Source organism: Bos grunniens, chromosome 6 (assembly GCF_055505025.1).
Source record: "Bos grunniens cultivar Pamir isolate PY7600 chromosome 6, Bosgru_T2T1.0, whole genome shotgun sequence".
NCBI lineage: Eukaryota > Metazoa > Chordata > Mammalia > Artiodactyla > Bovidae > Bos > Bos grunniens.
This window is the reverse complement of record NC_141170.1, coordinates 47327808-47349339: the sequence shown is the minus strand read 5'-3', so window position 1 is coordinate 47349339 and position 21532 is coordinate 47327808. Positions and strand designations below refer to the sequence as shown.

General features: G+C 42.2%; 1 protein-coding gene across 1 annotated transcript in view; it reads right to left on the bottom strand.

The window, feature by feature from the left end:
• Window positions 1-124: 124 nt before the first annotated feature.
• KDR (kinase insert domain receptor) overlaps window positions 125-21532 on the bottom strand; it is a 44923-nt gene continuing 23515 nt past the window's right edge. Inside the window, exons 16-30 of the mRNA XM_086405749.1 lie at window positions 21197-21303; window positions 20632-20767; window positions 19942-20046; window positions 18295-18408; window positions 17633-17721; window positions 16894-17047; window positions 14881-14978; window positions 12303-12425; window positions 12039-12150; window positions 11676-11775; window positions 11160-11265; window positions 9859-10010; window positions 4617-4716; window positions 4034-4119; window positions 125-2045 (exon numbers count right to left, since the gene is read on the bottom strand). Coding sequence (XP_086261875.1) covers window positions 1823-2045; window positions 4034-4119; window positions 4617-4716; window positions 9859-10010; window positions 11160-11265; window positions 11676-11775; window positions 12039-12150; window positions 12303-12425; window positions 14881-14978; window positions 16894-17047; window positions 17633-17721; window positions 18295-18408; window positions 19942-20046; window positions 20632-20767; window positions 21197-21303 — 1805 coding nt within the window. The 3' untranslated portion in view covers window positions 125-1822. The remainder of the gene's footprint in view (window positions 2046-4033; window positions 4120-4616; window positions 4717-9858; window positions 10011-11159; window positions 11266-11675; window positions 11776-12038; window positions 12151-12302; window positions 12426-14880; window positions 14979-16893; window positions 17048-17632; window positions 17722-18294; window positions 18409-19941; window positions 20047-20631; window positions 20768-21196; window positions 21304-21532) is intronic.

Genomic DNA, 21532 nt, shown 5'->3' with positions numbered 1-21532 from the left:
AATCTCAAAAGTGCTCGGAATTTAACAAGAGTTTGTGTGTGTGTGAATTATTTGTGCTATGAAGAAGAGGGGAAGAAGCAATTACACCTCAAGCCAGAAATATTCACCCTCAAGACAGCTGTGATAGTATTATACCATTGTATTTTTTTAAACTAATAATACATTTGTTTATAAAGTATATAAGCATTTTATGAAAATATCCTTTATAAGAAGAATAAGAGAACAAGCGAAAATAAAAAACAGCCACAGGAAACGCTGTCAGAATCTCCCTCCTCCATTTCAGAAGTGAGAGAAATGATGGGTATAGTGATGCAACCTTGCAAAGGATTCCTTCAAGTTTTTCGCTTTTTTTTTTTTAATAAAATGGCATCAATTGCTAAAAGCATTATGACCTTTGTTATGCTACATAATACTGATACAAAATGTGAATAGTACAAAGTTCATTATATATAATATAAGGTTTTAATATATTACATTTGTTTCTACATAAACAGACTATAAATATATGTGCCATAGCATTTTATAGTTTTATAGTCATTGCTCCCAGCCTCTCATACTATGGCACCAAACAGAAAATACATCTTTTTTAAAAAGAAAAGAATAAGGGCAGAACCAGTAGAAAGAGCTTTACGTGTTAAAAGTCTAAATAATACAATAGGTATTGTTATAACTTGAGCTACAAGGTAATTTTGAAATCTGGCTAAGAATTACTCAGAGAGTGAACAAACCAAATCATATTTTACTAGGGCATACAGGTCAAATGACTAGAATACTGACTGGCTGGGAGTGGGGAGGTGGGGAAGGGACAGTCAGGAAAATACTGAAGGGAAGGGGAAAGACACGGAGAAGGGAGAAGGAATAAGAGTAAAATCCTTCCTGAAGCTTTGACACCACAGCTCCACACCGAATCTACTGCGTTCAGGCTCAGACATATCACATCAGGACAGATAGGTAGGTGTCCATCCAGAAGAAACCAGAAGCTGGTTCACACAGTCAGAAATCCTCAACGTGACACGGAGCCTCCGTCTGAGTGTCCTTTTCTGTGGCATCTTGAGCAAAGGATCAGTCTGGAGACAAGAAGCCAGAGCTGCATCATTTCCTTCCTGGGGCTTGGCCAGGAGACACGTAAGAGAACGGAAGGAACTCTCATTAGGAGTCGGAAACAGCACAAGGAACTCTCATTTAGCCCAAATGAGAAGAGCACGCAACCTTCTAAAACCAGTCACCTTGTCTGAAGCCTTTACATTTCCTCACCAACCCTACATCCACCACCTCCACACCAGAGCCAACACAACGCATGCGCAGATTCCAGGGCGCTCCCAAAGCAAGTCAGCGTCTTCCTTTCCATCAATCCAAACCCCAGAGGTAAGACATGGCTCCAACAAGCAAAGCTTCCTAGATGGATTTAGCTCTAAAGGTCTTTCCCATCTTCAACACCTAAAGCACTTCCATTGTCTGGTTTATCTTCTAGTTTTACGAGGTGTCCGCTCCCCGGGCACCGCTACTTCTCTGAGAGTGAAGTCATTTCTTGAACTTCTTTTGCTGCAACCCTTGGGGCAACCCAGGGTAGGGTGCATCCACCATGCTTTTTAAATGAATGAAAAAAGGAATAAGGTCAACACGGGGAGAAGACACAAACACATTCTTGGGTCACAAGCATCTCAGGAAATGCCTAGGGGACTGGCTCCCTGCAGTCTGAGGTCCTTTTTTTGAAATGAAAATCAAATGTGGCTACTTCCTGGTGGTGGAAAGAACAACACTTGAAAATCGGAGCAGCACCTCTCGTGTGATTTCCAGGACTGGGGGATGCAGGTGCCTCCTTTTAAATCGGAGGAGAGCTCAGTGTGGTCCCAGAGTCAGGCTGGAGAATCGGAGCTGCACTGCCGACCTGCGGCCCAATCTCCATCAGCTTTAAAAGTTCAGCCTCCTCGCTGGAGTACACAGTGGTGTCCGTGTCGTCAGAATGGTATCCCGACTGGTAGCCGCTCGTCTGGTTTGAGCCTTCGGATGCCACAGACTCCTTGCTTTTGCTGGGCATCAGTCCACTGCGGAAGAGATGGCAACCAAATAAGTTGGCAGAGAGAAGGCAGTTCTTGTGCATCTTATCCTAACCCCATTCCCTACCCCGTGTGGGCTGTCAGTTTCCTGCAGACACAGCTCATCCCTCCCACTTGTTAATCAACATAGCAGGTTTACTCAGACAACGTCTATTTTCAGGTACTAGGATGAAATCTGAGTTTCAGATAAGTCCTCTTATTCAGGTCCAAATCTTTCAAGCCTGAGATGAGATGAAAGGCAGTTCTTTTGGATTATGCAAAGGCTCCAACCAATGGAACCTTTTTATGGCCTTGCAGACTGACAAGTTTGTGTACAAGAATAGGAGCCAAAGGGACTCTTTCATGACGTGGGAGGAAACTGGGATGTTCTGAAAGTCCAATGGTACTTGTCACACACTGCCAAGTAGGGGATCACAAGGCCCGTGTATGGTGTTAATAAAATTCTTGAGCAACTTTAGACTTTAATAAGCCTGAAGTGTGTGTGTACAATCAAGCTAGACATGTCAAAAACTGCTTTTTACTCATCAAAACCACATTCTTTGGAAGCATGGAGGACTGGATCACTCAGCAGCAACCAGAAAATGTTTTCAATGGTGTGGAACTGTGGTAGACGGTAATCATGTCAAAGCTTAGAAAAAAGCTTAAAAAGGCCTTTTATAGCTGGGTGTAGGCTGTGTGGAGCTTAAGTCATTCTGAAGTATAGTGATTTCCCACCTTACTAGGTGTTTTATCAATCTATGCATGTTACAAACCAAAAAAAAAAAAAAAGGATTTTATTAACTCTGTGTTCATATATGGTTTAAAAGTTATTTCAAATAACTAGAAATGCATCTTTTCTTTCAATCTAACCTCAATACAATGGACTTGGTGTCTCAGACAATGGAATGGTATATAGTCATTGCTAAGCAAATAAAATACTTTAAATCGGTGAATAAAACATATAATTGGCTCTCACAATTTCTCATCATGGGCCTAGGACAAATGATAAAATTGCACAATGGCACATTTTAATTTTTTTTTCTTAACAAGAGCATCACTCAATAATGCAAGGGGGCTCCCATTTTATCCAACAGTTAGATTATAGGTAGATCAAAATCTTCTCAATTCATACCTTGAGTGAAACTTCCAGCAAATAAATAACCATTCTACATCCCACTATTGTTGTAAATACAGAGTTTCTTATTTATTTATTAAGTTAAAAGCAGGTGGTGGTGGTTTAGTCGTTAAGTCATGTCCAGCTCTTGCAACCCCAAAGAGCCTGCCAGGCTCTTCTGTCCATGAGATTTTCTAGGCAAGAATACCGGAGTGGATTGCCATTTCCTTCTCCAGGGTATCTTCCTGACCCAGGGATCAAACCCAGGTCTCCTGCACTGTAAGCAAATTCTTTACTGATTGAACTACCAGAGAAGATACAGGAAGCCAACTGTAAAGGCAGGTACGTCTATTCAAAACAACTACAAATTCCTATAGAACCATGTGGAAGATATTATATTCAAAACCAAATTCACTGTTTTCCCCACAATTAAATACTCAATAATTCAGCCAATAGTATTTAAAGCAAGTAGACAATGGTTTACTTAAAGACAGGGGCACCCATTTCTGTTCAGGTTTGAAAATTCTTCACTGTAGAGTCCACAAAGATTTTAACTATCTCAAGAGTTTTATTAAAGATTAAGCCAGTGATCTCTTTGTCACTTAGCCAATATCACACAAACCACTGACCAAAGCAAATATGCTCAGAAATTCCTTAGTATACATAAAATCTGGTAAAAACCAACCAAATCCTCTTATTTCAGATTCTTTTTAGACTTGCCAGGTAATGTGTTTGTTTCTGTTCTTTATTAGTTAGGTTGATGCAAATTTGCCTAACCAATAAAGATACAAAAAAAAGAAAACTCTGCGCTTATGCTCAAAGTCCTAAGTTCCTTCCAAAAATTCCCCTTGAAATTTGTCTTTTCTAGTTGGCTGAACCTTACCTAAAAGATGGGGCTAACTTGGTTCTGTCTTCCAGGGTTTTCAGCTCTTCAGATGCAAGAACCATACCACTGTCCGTCTGGCTGTCCTTTTTAAGAGACAATGAGATGGCACAGTTGATTGAGTGTATATACTGACCAATCACTTAATCAAACTGATTTCCTAACCCATCTCTGAGACAGCATTTTCATGTTCTGCAGAGAGAGGTAAAGGTATTATAGCCAGAAACTGTACCGGCTATGAGAGGAAGCAACTGCTTCCACAATAGACCCAGGCCTGGAAGAAGAGAGGAATTTAGGAAGAAGCTAAGGAGACCCGTTTCTATCCCTCTTTCCACAATATTATTTACACTTCAATGGAATTGGGCATGAAGCTCAATTGTCTTGAGCCTTAACTAGGGGTTTCACTTATGGAAAAAACAAGGCAGCCCAATAAGTTCCATCGCTATAATGATCCCAAGACACATACCCACAAGGGAAGCCTCATAATGAGGCTCCAAGACTCCAATGCTTAGGCTAATATTTATCTAGCTAATGTTTCATCTTTGGTATTATTTCTAAGACTATTTTTAAAAGATGTACTTACATCTGGGATGACTTTTACTTCTGGTTCTTCCAACGGGATATCTTCAAACGTTTTTACACTGACGGGCCGGCTCTTTCGCTTACTGTTCTGCAGATACTGACTGCAAAAAAACAAATATTTATATTTTAGTAGTGGTATATATTGACTGCAGATTCCACAAGTGATACCTAAGTTCATTATCTTTGAACCACAAGTTTAATAGCGACCTGCAAAACATCCTCTGGAAAAAGAAAAACAAAACAAATATTTCTGCTAGCACACACCGAAGGCTTAATTTCCTGTTAAGTCCATTTAAAAGTATAATATAACGGAGGGGCCTAGATGAGCCCCCTTTCCTTTGAATCTTGCTTCTGAGGTCCAGGGCTGGACGGAAGGCTCAGTGGTCTGCCTACTACTTGGCTTCTTGATTACCTGCGATTCCTCCACTAAGCTCTCAGCATATCGCCGAGTGTTTCACATCTTTCTGGCCATCTACTAGGCAAATTATCTAGACAACGTCCACAGAGCAACCATTCCACGAAAGATGGGCAGAGGAAACACTCCCAGATTTCACTGGGTTCAGTAAAAGATGCTGAACCCAGCAGACTCTGGAAAGCACCTTCTCCTGCTATATGTAATAGAGGCTTAACGGGTCGAGGTGGGCTGAATCTCACAATCTTCTATTTTTGGCCCACAGAGCTGGGGCTGTAGTTTGAGAATCATGAGATATTCCGTCTATTTCCAAGTTTACCATGGATTACACAGACTTGGGAAAGCCACGAATATATTTCTATGTCCCTGTTTCCCCATCTTTAAGATGTACAGGCCAAAGCTTTCCTTCCCTCACTCACAAAGATATCTGGAGGATGAATGAGGTGATCAGTGGTGGGTGATAAAGGATCTTAGAAACAGTGATGATCCATCAACCAAAGCTCGTTTTCCTCCTTTGAATTTCAAAGACTACCAGTTTCTTTCAGGAGTCCAGAGGACAGGACATGTCAGATAGCACATCACCTGTTCCTTAGGGGTGCTTTTTCCCTGCCATGTGACTTTGGGTGAGTGGGAGTGGTTTTGTGAAAATCAGCCCAAGTGGAGAGAAGCAAAGTTGTTTTCATAGGAAGGGATAGCAAATTCACTCTTCACTTGAACCCCACTGTACTTCCCACCTGAGGAGCCTTTCAGATATATTGCATATTCCTTGTGTTTTCTGTGACCAAGTGAAGAGAGGACTCATTTGGGCAAAGGAGGATAATGGAAACCAAGTCTTCCTCCCCTGCCCGAGGAGGCTGGTTTTTCCTCTACAAAGAGAGAATGAGGCTCACCAGTGACATCCACACTCAGGAAACCCCATGGGAAAGAGGACACAATGTATTAAAAATAAGGAGATTGAAAACCCTACTTCTCCTAAATCCAGTCCCCAAAAGTGATAGTTCTACCAAATTACTGGTACCATAGTCAATCATTCATTCATTCACTCATTCAGGAACCCTCCCATGTGCCAGGCACTGTGTCAAATGATCCTCAACTACTATCTCATGGCATCTCCATGGTACCTCTCTAGGTGGGTTTCCTTAGCCCAACTACAGATGTGGAACTAAGACATAGAAAGGTTAAGGAACTTGTCCAAAATCACATAACTAGACTACCTGGATTATCATCCTGAGGGCAATGAGCAGCCACTGAAGAATTTTAAGCATGAGATTGACAAAGTCAGATACACCTTTTAGAAAGATGACTCTGGGTTCAGGAAGGTAAGACCCAAAATCATGAGATCAATTAGGGAGCTGTTCCACTTATCTAGGAGAAGGAAGGGCAGCTTGACCAAAAGGTGATGCCTCCAGGTCTGGAGAAGTAGACAGATTCCAGAGGTATTTGGGTTGTAGCATCAAGTAGAGTTGGTGAGCTTCCTTTGAAAGGCCACTTTCTTGGTTTCTGAGCCCAATAATTCCAAACATTGTTCAGCCAGTCTCAGTTGGCAAGGCATTTTCATACACATTGTTGCATCTGTTCTTAACAAATCTACACAGTAGGTTTTTCTTATTTCTTATTTGGAAAAGAGGAAGTGATGGCTTAGGGGGGTAATAACTAGAACTGGAGCTCAAACTTAGGTTTTTAGAGGCCATGTAGGGTTGTTTTTGTTTGTTTTTACCTCACTCCACATTGATGCCCTTGGAATAGCATTAGGAAGGAGAAGGGAGAAGAGGGCACTGGATATGATTGTTCAGTTCTTTATTAAGCACCTGATATGCATGCAGCCCTGCACGCTCCCATGTGTGCACTGAGCGTGCAGTGATACGGAGTGGAGGAGGGGGAATGTGGGCTATGAGACAGACAAAAGGTGAAGAAAGAACAGGTTCATTTCAAGCAGTCTAATATCAGAGCCAAATCCAGGAGCATCTAGCCAGCAGGCTGTCCCTGGCATCAATCTACAAGGAGCATTTAAATCATCACTAGCAATTAACCAAAATGAGAAAAAAAAAAAAAAAAAGTATGTGCCAGAACCTTTCTCTGGGAGAGAACTGAAAAGAAGTCTTTGATAAGCTGCTTGGAGTGGGGGGTGAAACTCCCAGGGGAAACAGTGGACCAACTGCAGATGGTCCCCAAACTACCCTGTAAGGAAGATGAGCCCAATTAAGATGTGTTTTCTTGCAGGAAGCATGCAAACTGGGGGCCGGAGCTGATTCATAGGGAAATTAGAGACAAAGCAGAGTCTAGACACTAGTGGTCCTGCCTCCTCACCCCTCCCCTACACACCTCTCAGCGTCTTCTCTAAATAAATGCTGAACAAATATTTTTTAAAATAGTTAATGGGGCAAAAAATCAGGAGGTTGGCTCCCACAGGGATGTCTCTGTCCTGCTCTATTTATAACACAATGAAATTGAAAATTATAAGCAGGAAGAAAGTGAGAAAGACACCTCTGCTCTCCTCCTTGACTGGCAACATGAAGATAAGGGAACAAGTCCCCTGAAGGGACCCCAACCTCTCCTCTTGCTCCTCAGGGAAGCAGAACCACAGGAGAGCATCAAAATGAAGTGTGCTGTGTGGAGACGCCTGGACTCTGCCTCTCTTTTAACCTAAATGATTAAAATGTGAGCGTGGTGTCTTATTTTTAGAAAAGGGAAAAAAGTGGAGGGGATTGAGTGGGGATGCAGACGAGAGATTCCAATTTCCGTTTTATTTTTCAAATTATGGCTGGATAAAAGACAAACTGGACTGCAAAGACCAATTCAAAAAGCACAGACAGCAAATAGCAGCCAGGCCTGCACTGGGAGTGTGGTGTCACATTTGTCCATGCTTCTGGGGATAAATGTTAGCAGCCCTGCTTCAGATCCAGCATTGCATTTGGCACTTCCATCACACATGCATGACTTCATCAACTCTCAGCACCATATGCAAAGCGCCCAAGCGAGCCAAGAGGCTGCCGGCTGGGTCCTCACCCCACCTCGTCACAGAAAACCCAAGGAACACAGCTCATGATCAAATGGCTTTCTGATCAAGCAGAAGGCAACAGTGTTGCAGGAATAATTACCACACCAGAAGGCCAGTTAAACTTGAACTAGGACTTTTTAAATATGAGGGTGGAACTATGGATTTTCAGATTTTCATTTCATTCCTCCTTCTATTTGAGGCCCCTTCCTTGGTTTGGGAGAAAACAGTCCTGAGTTAGATATCGGAAGAACAAGATTCATCCCCAGGATGTGTTTTAAGCAGCTCACACAATAGCTATTATTTATTGGGTATTCTCCAGATACCAAGCAGTTAGAAACTCATTATGTCATGTAATTCTCAAAGTCATCATTTTTGTACAACACCAGTGTCCTGGCCTAGGTCACACTGAAAATTTGCCCCAGATCAGAGCTGCAAAGAGCAGACTTGGGAATCCAACCCAGTTATGAAGTCAAAGTGTTAGTCACTCAGTCGTGTCTGACTCTTTGTGACCCCCTGGACTGTAGCCCTCCAGACTCTTCTATCCATGGGGATTCTCCAGGCAAGAATATTGGAGTGGGTTGCCATGCGTTCCTCCAGGGAATCTTCCCAACCCAGGGATCGAACCCAGACCTCCTACACTGTAGGCAGATTCTTTATCATCTGAGCCACCAGGGAAACCCAATTCTATCTGACTTTAAAATCTGGATCTTTAACCACAATATCATATTCTCCCAGGTAATTGCTCTGAGTCTCATATTCAACACTTACATCAAAAGATAATAGTATCTACTTTGCCTAACTCTGGCAAAACCTGGTAAGAAAACGTTCTTTCAAAAATGCCAAAAGTTCTTGACACAGATGGAATGGACAGCTTACTAGCTGGCTTCTACCCACTCTGAGCTTTCCTCTCTCCCATGGCAGCACTCCTGCTGCCCTCCCTGTGCAAGTCCACAGGGCACACTGACCAGGGTGACTCCCCACCTGCCATCTGGCACGCTGGCCACAGGCTAGAGCTCCATTCCCCCCCAACCCTGAGCTTCAAGGTGCTCCCTGCAGCCTGTGCACACTCAAGGGGGAAGGCTGGGCCTATATGGTCAGGGGTGCGGTTACAGGAGGAAAACACCCAAAGGGGTGGGAATGGGAACAAAGTGAAGTGAAGTAGTCCCAGGCTTAGGAAAAGACAATTTTAATATCATATTGTAGAAACCATATCAACTCTTTCCTTATGCACAGGTGCTGGGAGAGAATAAAAAGAAAGCTGCCTTTAGAACCCTTCTACAAATCAGGAAAATACTGCAGTGCATGTGTTTTAAATAAGCCCAGAAGTCCCATTATGCAAATAAAATGCTGAAAATCAGACTTGGGAGGGGCTTCTGAAGATGTGCTGTCCGGTCTAATTCAGGACACATCCCCACGGCAACTGTATCCCAGCCAGAGAGGCAAAAGTGTGCTTTCATAAACGCACAGAACTCTTCCTTCCTGAATCTTTCCTAAGCTGTTTAATTCACATTAATAAAAGAGTACATGGGGATAATTTAAATACAGATGTCTTTGTAAAATCGGTCTCTTTTTCTGGAGATTAACAAACTATGGCATTCCAGCTATTTGCAGCTGCAGGGCTTAGGATTCTGAAAGGAAGAGCTTCGGCCGCAATGTGGACCACAGATGGGAAGAGATTCACCTACCCAGGCACCCTCCAAGGAGGACCTCTCAGGGCCAAGGGTGAACGTGCAAGTGAATGCAGCAACTTCATACAATGTCCTTCCTCCACCCGCCTCCCCAGGATGACCTTGAAGCCCCTTCCCCCCAGGGGATGTTGACCTTAGACCGTACCTGATTCCTGCTGTGTTGTCATAATGGAATTTGGGGTCACATACTTCCTCTTCCTCCATACAGGAAACAGGTGAGGTAGGCAGAGAGAGTCCCGAATCCTCTTCCATGCTCAAAGTCTCTGATATGGGAAGAACAATGTAGTCTTTGCCATCCTGAAACAATAAACATAGAGTGCTATTGTTATGGCTTCAGTCCTTCAAGAGCCTTTACATGAAAAACAAAGCCCACGGGGGCTTCTTGTTTATGGGGAACGTGGCTTTCATATCTGAAGGTGAAACTTTAAGACAACTTTAAAAATGGCTTGTCAAAAACACAAGGGCACTTGAAAGGGATGTGTATATGAGAGTATACTTTAGGAACGAACAAAACACGAGATGGGCAAAACACAGAGGAGTACGCAGGCTGTAGTTACAGCTGGAGCAACAGAACAGGCAGAGCTCCGCAGGGCTTAGAAATCATTTCTTCACAAAATCCTATCTACACCAGCCAGGTCCTTTAAAGGGCATGTCATCCAATTTTAGCCTCTACACTTCAAAGCAACGGAAAAACTGATGACAGTCTAAAGAAAAGCAATATATGTGCAGGAAAATGGGTCTTCTGAGAAAAGGTTATGCAACTTAACATTAGTTCATGGAGAGAAAGAAATAAAGGGCAATTTGATACTTCTCAGTGTTTGGGAGGTTTATTGATAAAGACAGATTTGACACATTGTCCCCCAGCTGTTCAGAAGAAAACCAGGAGGAAATTGGCTTCCATTCACTGTGGTAAGAGGTGTTGACTGGAGAGTAAATAACTTTCTAAGGGTAAAGACTACAATAAAATCCTCTGATGGAAGTTATGGGGGCCTGGGATTTCATGGAGGGGGAAAAAAACAGAACATTTATTTTGCAGGATTCAGATATTTTTTGTCTGAAGAATGTATTTAAAATTCCTTGAAATTCTGTCCACTGTTGATATTCACCCACTACTGATATTCACTTAATCAACGAGGTTTTGTTTTTTTCAATTTGGGGGTTGTATTTGTTGTTTTTGTTTGCTTTTTTTTACTTCATAAGAGTACCCGAAGACACCAAAATATACATCAGTAAAAATAAATGTGATCAGCTGCCAGGTTATGAATTAGGATCTCATCTGTTTAAAGAGGCAACTAAGACTTTTAGAAAAGCATTACTGCTCAGATCTGGAATGTGGCTCCTTATTCAGTGGCTGAGAGGACAGCGTGGTGGCCATGAGAAGGCAGCAAGAGGGCCCTGGACAGCTACGTACTCTCTGCAGAAGCTTCTTGCATGGAGGTCACAAACCTGTTGAGCGTTAGCTTGTAACAGATTTCCCAGATGCTCCACCAGCTCTGAAAACGTGGGTCTCTGATTGGGATCCCCATGCCAGCAGTCAAGCATGGTCTGGTACCTAGGGAAGCAAAACACTGATGTCATCAACTGCCTCTTTCCTCCTGATCTGATGCTGAAAATAAGCACTTGAATGAGTAAACATTTATAAAGAGTCCACCATGAGCCAAGATGCTAAATAGGGATATGAAACTATGTAAGACATAGAGCCCTACACTTGGAACATGAAGTGTGTACAGAAAAGGAAACATCATAAATCAACATCTAGTAAAAACTGACTGGTTCGTACAGATAAACTGCTGTCATTTCAAGAAGGATGACTCTGTGGTTGAGATTATCAAGGAAGACTTCAAGGGAGAAGTAAGACACACACTGGGTCACAAAGGAGGTACACAGAATGGAAAGTCTTCTAGGCAGGGAGAATATTTGTGAGTAAAGAAGGAGGATAGAGAAATATGTGTAAAATCTTACATTTCTGGTGTGGTGTAATCAGGGGCTCTCATTCTAGTTCCTTCTTTCAGTCGCCTACAAAATTCCTCATCAATCTTGACTCCAGGATACGGAGAAGCACCTGAAAGAAAACAGGAATGGGACACAATTGATTAGATTTTCTCTTACAGAAATCCCTGAGTCTAATTCACATATATATGAGCCTGACTCACACCTTCTTCACATGTATACCTTTTTCCCCCTTTCTTTCTCTCTCTTTTTTTAAGATTCTTATAACCCAAAGCTTCCAAGTAAGTTTCATCCAATGAAGGTGAGATACAGGAGTAACTGACTTTTATCATTTTCTTTGCAGCATGGATGGAGGAACAAGGAGAAGGGACTTACCTAAGGAAAATATTTCCCAGAGCAGGACACCAAAAGACCACACGTCACTCTGAATTGTGTACACTCGGTCAAAAATCGTTTCTGGGGCCATCCACTTCAAAGGGAGGCGAGCCTGTAAGGGTAGAAGACAAAGAATGAAAACCCAACTTGGCAAAAACCTGAAGAAAAAACTTCCATTATCCCTGCACACAGCTTCTCAGGCTGGCCCAGGAGAGTTTGGATTCTGCAACTTAATAGATCGCAGGGTGCATCTTTGAAACTTACATCTCCTTTTCTGACATAATCTGGGTCTTTATAAATATCCCGGGCCAAGCCAAAGTCACAGATTTTAACCACGTTCTTTTCCGACAAGAGGATGTTTCGCGCTGCCAGGTCCCTGTGGATACACTGCAAAAAGAATTGTGTGCATTAGAGTTCAGCCTGGCTGATCTCTTCTACATCTGTTGTGACCTCATGCTTTAGAAAAAAAAAAAAAAAAAACCCACATCAGAAAACCAACTGATTAACAAGCACTGGGTTAACATCTTTTATCAACACTTCGGGAAAAAAGAAGTCTGTGAGGTTCACTAAGACACACATCTGCTTATTTCATAAACAGCCTCGGACTCTGAAACTAAATAATTAAGTTATAGCATAATGATGGAGTCATAAATAGACTTCTCTTGGGCACAATTAAGAATGTGTTTCTGGTCACATCCACACATCCCTTTTGCCTGGCACCATATCGGGTTAAAATGTGTTATTCTAAGGAGGCCCTCGAATGAATGAATGCACGGAAGTCAGAAACAAGGGGCTCTCCTTGGTTTGGTGCCCTTTGTTGGTTTCTCCATTTCATATGTAACCGAAGCTGGACCAGCTCTGAGAAACAATTCTGAGTGGGGCTCACCCTGTTTTCAAAGTGCTGGCTTATCACAGAGGCCAGTGAAGGCACTCTCAGCCTCTTGCCCATCAAGGAGATTCTCTGATGCACACAAAAGGAAAAGCTAGTTCTCCTTGGCTTTCTTTCTACTCTGTTCTGTCCCTCAGTTTCTCTCTTCTCTGCATCGCCTAACTTCATGTAACTTCCTACACTAAGCAGTTCTATCTCCACTGGACAGATCTGTGACCGAACAAGAGCCTTGGGGAACATTTAGAAATGAATGAAAGGCTCAGATGAGACACTCTTAGGTCTGTGGAACAGTGATGTGTGAGCCAAGCATGAGGGACCCCACACCTTGCATCTCTATAGCACTTTTCCTCTGAACAAGCAAGGCACAGGGATATATTGTATAACACGGGGAGTATAGCCAGTATTTTGTAATAACTGTAAATGGAGAAAAAAATTCTATACAAATTTCAAAGAAGTTTTTTACAAAGCACTTTGTATAGTATGATTAAGCAAACCAGGAGACTCCAAAAAACACAGTCCTTCCTACTTCCTTCTCCAAGCCCTACCAAAGAGCTTCCTTTTTTGAAGCAACCAGGTGTTATTCAAGAATCAGCTGGTATATGCAGGGAAATGAAAGGATCCTCTCCTCCATTCCCTTCCCTGTGAAAGGAGCCCTAACTAACTGGCAGGCTCTGACCTTTAAAACATAATAAAATAAAATCGTCAGGAAGGGCAGAAAGCCTTTCTCTTTGGGAAAATCCTCTAAGATTCCACTTCTCTCCCTTCTCCTTGGGAGCAAGAAGACAAGAGTTCCCAGGCAGAAACCTCTGGGATCCTGAGGCTCTGAAAGCTGTGACAAGCTTTAAACTCCAGAAAAAAGACACGGCTGAGGGATTTCACTCTAATTTAGAAACAAACAACAAAATAAAAATGTTAAGTCCTTCTTCTCCAAGTAGGCTGCAGCAATTGCATTCTGTCAAATGATCATTTTTCCTGAAACTTGATTTGAATTTGTCTTGTTCCATGTAAAACCAGCCACTTTACTCTTGCCAGGGTGGTGACTTCAACCTCACTCCCTCCACAATGTTTACAACCTTTGGAATGTTTGTGACTTGTCACGTACCCACCTCAGCCTTTGTTCAGCCTATTTTTCTAATTTTAGCTCTTTCAATTGCGCTCTCTAAAGGCTGTCCTTCCTGGTTTCTAATTATACTACTAACAAATACTTTTTGATGGATGGTGATGAATGTAAAAGAAATGAAAAATAGGCTCTCTTACGCCAAGATATCTGCAAGGCTCAGCCCCTCACCTCTTCCAGGCCATTGCTCAAATTCCATGTTTCCCTCAAGCCATGGGAAACACTCAGTTTAAAATCAGTGTACAGAGAGAGGCAGTTGTACATACAAACATACAGCTCCTACAGACTATAACTCTTTCTTGCTTATTTTTCTACACAGTACCTGCTCCCATCTAAACCACTTGTTTCTATTGTTTGTTCCACCCACTGGAAAATAATCTCCATGCAGGTAGACAGTCTGCTTACTCGCCCACATGGTGTCCTTAGTGCTTAGAACAGTGGTCCCCAAACTTTCTGACACCAGGGATCACTTTCGGGGAAGACAATTTTTCCATGGACTGGGAGTGGGGGACGGTTTGGGGATGATTCAAGAGCATTACATTTATTGGGCACTTTATTTTTATTATATCAGCTCCACCTCAGATCATTAGGTATTAGATCCCAGAGGGTGGGGACCCCTGGCCTAGAAGACTGCTGACACTTGGAAGCTATTTATCACATGAATTAATTTCATGAGCTCATAATATCTCTTTAATGAGTAGAAATGGAACCTCCCCAATAGACTCTCTTAACAGTCCCAGGAGTGGTGAATGAACTACAGTTCCAGAAAAACACGAATGGCTGGCACTGGACATCTCATTTCCAAATTTGTAATGTAAAGAGATACTCTGTCTCACCTTCCGTGATGCCAAAAACTCCATGCCCTTAGCCACTTGGAAGCTGTAACAGATGAGATGCTCCAAGGTCAGGAAGTTCTTGTACAGATCTTCAGAAACTGTCAGAAGATACAGGAGCACAGAGATTGGTATTTCAGTCAGAGAGTATTTGTTTCTAAGCTTAATAGAGTAATCTTCATTTTAAAAACTGGGAGTTAAATTTCAGGAAATAGAAACAAACAAAAAATGCTTCTCTCTTCTGTAAGTATGCTGAATCATGGTATATTATTAGCCCTCATCAAACCTTTTAGCAAAATATTGGTTTTTTCCATTTTAGCCAAATTGGGTGAACAAATCCAGGAGGCAAAATGGAGGTGAAACTGGCATAGATAACAGGGAGGTAAAAGAGGGCTTTTACAAATTTGCTGTTTTAAACTTGTTTTTTTCATGTACCCAGAGGGATAAACAATAGTTTCATATCAAGAACTCTAAAAATAAAACAACAATCTCCAGGGTCATTGAATCTTTTCTCTACAAGCTTTGTCCTAGGATAAAGGCCAAAGGTCAAATTATAATCTACAACGGATAACTAAAAATACCAAAAATATATTTACTTCTCTCACTTTCAAGCTGAGAAAATGCTGTAAACACATTAAATCAGGCCTGTGAGGATACTTCTTTTCCTTCAAGGATATGAACCAGAGATGACAGGAACATCGAAAGAAAGATAAACTTATGTAAACTCATGGTATTTACTTCCGGGCAAGTGGTACAAATAAACACTAAGACATTACTGGGTGTTTCAACATGATCTCTTAACTTTGGTCAGATAAGATAAGACATGGCTTCTCTCTTGGAGACAAATACCAGAGTAAATGAAAACTCAGATGTAATACTAGCCTTGTAAGTAATAAAAACACTTGAATCTTTTTCTCAGTGACTTTCTATGCTTAGGGCTGGAGGCCTGTCCATGAAAAATTAGTGAAACTTCTTCCTTTTCTAAAAAAACGAAGGCAAAATTCCAGGCCAACACCCCCTCTACTCCAATGGTTCCCTCAAGCTCTTGGGTTTCCCGCTTACTGGCCACCATTTTGTGAGAGAGAAGATGGGGCAGAGACTGCTGCACTCAGTGTGCGCTGGGTTATATGAGCTCTAGACAACCCCACCATGCTTTTCTAGACCACGTTCTACCTCACACCGCCTGCTTGGCTTCTCTGGGAAAGAGGTTAGTTTTATGTTCTGTGGCCTCATGTCAAAGGGAACAGAAGTGGGTTTCTTCCACTATTTCATAACAGAACTCTTCTATGCTTATGCCTCAAGAAGAGCCAGATGTCAAGAAGCCCCATCTCTTCCTCCACGGGGCTGTCTCTGCTCCTTCTGAGGGAAGCAGATATACAGGGTATCCTGAAGATGAAGAGGTTCTGGAAGTTAGGCTGGGAGCACAACCCCACTCATAAAGAGCACCAAAATATCAGTGGAAGCATAAGTGGATAAGGAAACAGGTATTTTCCAAGACTCCTCTGAAGAAGTATGGAAGACTTGATAAGCCACTTGGGATGGGGTAGAGACAATAGAGGCCTTTTCCAAGGCCTACACTGCCTTGGAAAAGGTTGGGTATGATTAACTGAAGGACTTCTGTTGTGCCGCTACAGCAAACAAGGTGGGGCTGAACCCCTGTGGACAATGGGGAGGCTGATCAACCACTAGGGAGTCTCCTTCACACTGAGCTTCTCCTGCTGATACATGTTGAACCAACTCTTGAAGAGCAATGGTTTGAGTGTTGCCAATTGCTTAGCTCTCCAGGAACACCAAGGTTTCTCAGGCTAGCCATGCTCTACTCACAACCTAGCCCACTGCTTCTTTAGACCTTCTGCCCTTCACTTTTGGAGAAACTGAATGGAAGCCTTCTAGAAATTTAGGTCTCTTCCAAATACTAGGTAAGACTTTTCCAGGACAAAATTCTTTGTCACATCCCGTCACCTGGTCTGTTCCCACAGAGCATGTATTGGGCATGGAGGAAGCAATGGCAGGTACCTTCCTCCTCCTCCACGTCACTGAGGGACTTCTCCTCAACAAACCCAGAGCTGGCTGAGCTCTGGCTGCTGGTGATGCTGTCTAAGCGGCGTTTAGGATCCATGGTGATCTCCCCAACGTATTCTTTCCCTTGCCGGAATTGTGCCCCTTTGGTCTATAAAGAAACAGATGAACAAACTCCTTGAATACCAGAAAATCTCTACGATATAAACTATAGAAGCAATTGTAACTATTAGAAGAAGATGAGGGACATCAATTTCAGGATCATGAAATCTCTGGGCTGAAATTTTGGGCAGGTGTGCTAAATAATATATTTTCTTCCATAAAGCCTGGTTCCTTTTTAACTTAGAGATAAAGGCCTTGCTTCCAGTTTCCCTCAGACACGCTCCCAACATTAGGGCATTTTGACAGTGAGATTGATACTCAATAGGGCCAAATATGGCCAAGGAAGAGACAGAATAATCCTGAGCTGTTCTCCCCTTCTCATTCTTTTTCTTTAATCACCCACCTTCCCCTACTCAGCATCACCTGTAATGGGTCAGTAGATTACACTCCCAAAAACAAAACACGAGATGTGTCCTCCAGAAGGTAAAAGAGAAAAATACAACAGCCAAGAAAGTAACATGAAAAGATTCCTCACAAGTTCCTCGCAGAATTTTACCAAAACAATTCATCTGTACCATTTTGAGTTTTCCTCTGCTTTACGATGTGGCCACAGGTGAGGTAGAAAATGACATACCTTGTAGGGGACAAATTCATTTCTCTTGCTTCTTAAGTAAGTTGACAGGTTTCCAAACTTGCAGAACTCCACAATCACCATGAGTGGCCCTGCAGACAGCACAGCATGCCAAGGAAAATGTATTTTCACTCATGTTTCTCACCAAGTGTTTAATACATCAATGAGTCAGAAAACATCACAGACAAGGCTACAACCTTTCACTGGAAGCAGGATCATAGAAACCAGCTGCTTGCCATTCCCTTCCATTGTAATTTTTTTCTTTTTCTAACAGGCCTTTCCATAAAAGATTAGTCAAAATTTCAGAAGAAAATCCACCCACTTGCTTTTCCATACAACCATGTGAGCTGATTTCATTTTAGGGGGAACTACTCTTAAATTCCTTTGCTCTCAAATTTGGGAAGAAGTTTACTTTTCTCCTCTGAACACCTTTTACATAGGAAGCAAACTTTATTATAGTGATATGGCATTTTTTAATTCATAGGAAGTTCTAGAATAATCTATAGTTCCCATTAAATCTCCATGAAATATATTTATATCTAGGAATCTGCCAAAGTTTCCTAATTTAAGGAAACCAAGGCCATGGGAGTTGGGTGGTTCCCTCAAATACCAGCAGAAAAGTATATGCTGAAATCCCACAACCAGAGCTATCCACAGACACTTACCCCCTGGCTTGGTACAGGCACCAAGAAGATTGACCACATTGAGATGGTGGCCAATATGAATAAGGATCTTGAGTTCGGACATGAGGGCTCGGTGTTCACCGTGTGTTGCTCCTTCTACAGATACAGAACGAAGAAGGCAATCGAACATGAGGGCATTACCTTAGGAGGGTGAATGCCACACTGCATGCATCTGTGCAACTTTCCCTCCAGGGATAATATAACTACGAGCCAATTTACAGACGAGCTACATTAAAAGACAAATATAAGTTATATTTTATAATTCTAGATCAGATTCTTTAAATGCTTGATATTAGAAGGAAGCCATTGTGAGGTCTTCTTGCAAAGTGGAGAAATACATCTGCAAATGAAATCATGCCCAGATTTTCTTCTTTTACAAAAGTGGATTTTCACATATCAGGTTTACCATGCTTCTTAGGGCTTGATTATTTCAGTGCTTCCTCATAAGGAAGCAACATCATGTATTAAATATCCTCATGTGTTATGGGCTCTGCTGAAGTTCCCATCAATCTGTGCCGAGCAGGAAACTTAACAAGGGCCAGCTGGCAAAGCCAGTTGGCACATGAGGCTGATGAGGCTAAGACTGTGAGTTTGATCCTGTCCAGATGGGTACACTTCACTGTGATTCACAGACCTGGTCCACACCTCAGACCCTGATGAGCCACCTCAAAATTACACACTCCCTTGTCCACAAGGGAGAAGAGGCAAAAGGAGAGAGATGGCTTCAAGATGCACAAGACCTATTGGCAAAGGATCAGCAGCACTGTCTCCATTAGTGAAAGCACATCACAATTATAGCACAGAGCTTTATAGGCATGACCTCCCCCAATTAAAATGGGAAGACCAGAATACCATTACTATTAGGCTTAACAGTTGTTTGCTCTTATTGTTTAGTTGCTAAGTCATGTCCAACTCTTTTGCGATCCCATGGACTGTAGCCCGCCAGGCTCCTCTGTCCATGGGATTTCCCAGGCAAGAATACTGGATTGGATTCCCATTTCCTTCTCCAGGGGACCTTCCTGACCCAGGAATCAAACCCGTGTCTCCTGCATTAGCAGGTGGATCCTTTACCTCTAAGCTACCAGGGAAGCCCCTAACAACTGTTTATTAAACTTTTAATTCTTAAAATGTCACCCATAATCCTTTTTACCCCAACACAACCATTCTTTTGCATATTATCGTTTATATACTCCAATTCTAGGGAACATGGCTAGTATTTTTACTTCTTAGGTCAAATTTCTTTTTCTGCTTCTTGATTGTCTATAGTTATCTTGCTAATGCACCACAGTACACTAAGAAACAATTTTGAAGTGACCAAGCTTTTATTTTCCTATGGCCCAACAACTAAATATATATATAGTTGTAAAAGCTGTTTCTTGTATGAGGGCTCTCAGGCAAGGTGGGGCAGTAGGGTAGCTGAAATCTATCCCAACTTTGCCCACCAGGCCATGGACCCTGGCATGAGAGGAACTTTTTATCCAGTTTGCCCAAAGGCATTATAGAGTCTGGCTGCAAGTTTGGCTAGTGGGGCCATCTAGCCACAAAGCCACTGATACAAGCCTTTCATCATGTTTAAAGGATGGGATGAAACAGATGGAGGGACATATCACCACATAGTTTTGCTTTTACCTTTCAACATTTTGACAGCCACTGTCTTGCAGGTTGCTGTCTTGTCAATTCCAAAGGCATCGGCTTCAATCACTTGTCCAAAGGCACCACGACCAAGAGGCTTACCTAGAGTCAACAACAAAACAGACGTCGACTTTATCACTATTGAAACCACAGGCAGAGATTCTGACTTGATGGGATGACCATACATCCTAGTTTCAGGGACGGTCCTGTTGACCCCCTCATCCTGGCTTAGTAATTTAATACCTCCCTCTTCCCTGGTGGCTCTGATGGTAAAGAATCTGCCTGCAATGTGGGAGACCTGGGTTCGATCCTGCGTTGAGAATTTCCCCTGGAGAAGCAAATGGATACCCACTCCAGTATTCTGGCCTGGAGAATTCCATGGACAGAGTTGCCTAGCAGGCTACAGTCCATGTGGAGGGCAAAGAGTCAGACACAACTGAGACTTTCACTTCACTGGGCTTCTCCCAGTTCCTCATTATCTTCACTCTCCAAATGTCCTGCTCTGAGCAATTATACAAGCAGCATACTTCTCAGTGACTAAATGGATGATTACTTGAATTCAAGAGATGAAATGAATTTTCTAAACCAGAATCGAACATTTGAATAGACTAGATCTGTCATCAGCCTAAACGAGGATGAGACGGCCTGGTAAACCCAATAGCAAATCAATATCGATTGAAAACACACCTAGTTTCAGCCGGTCTCTGGGGAATTCCCATTTGCTGGCATCGTAAGGCAGGCGTTCACAGTGCTCATCCAAGGGGAGCTCGTCTGGATCCATGACGATGGATAAGTAGCCCGTCTTCAGTTCCCCTCCATTGGCCTGGAAAGCATTACTCTTCCCGGTCACACACACTCTGTTGTTTGGCTGTTGTTTTGTGTGCTTGTTATTGTTGTTTTATAGAAGCCCCATTCTTGGTGTCTCATTTTCTAAATGGCTCATGGAGTGTGAGGGCTGTCCTAGTATAATTCTGTTCCCAGTGTCCCCTCAACCCGCAAATGAGCTCAGAGTTTAATTCTCAAATCTTAATTACACTAGACAGTCCAAGCCCATTTCTTCTCCAGTTGCTTCTATCAATTAAAGCCCAGTGGTCCAGCCAAAAGTAAGTGGGTAAGAATGTTATTGTATAGAAATAAAATTGTGCCTATTGAGCCAATAACAATGGAAAGAATCAACTCAAAGAACTCCAGTCAGCTTTCATTAATCATGAAAACCAATGTGAATGGGACAGAAGGAAAATTATTCTGTTACCCGCTTAACGGTCCGTAGAACGATGACAAGAAGTAGCCAGAAGAACATAGCAATCACTGCAGTGCCTACTAGAATAATGACTTCCAAGTTTGTCTTTTCCTGGGCACCTGGCAATACACAAATGAATGAACATCAACAACTGGAAACTCATACCTTTTGACATAAAACAACAAAGTTCAATCACTAAAGCAAAATTTCAATCTTATGAACTCAGAAAAATCCTAGGCATTAATAGTCACAATCTCTAACTTGGATGGAGCTTATAATATTCTTAATGGATAATTTACAGTTTGCAAAACATTGCTCATGAAAACTTCCAACACTAAAATTCTAAAG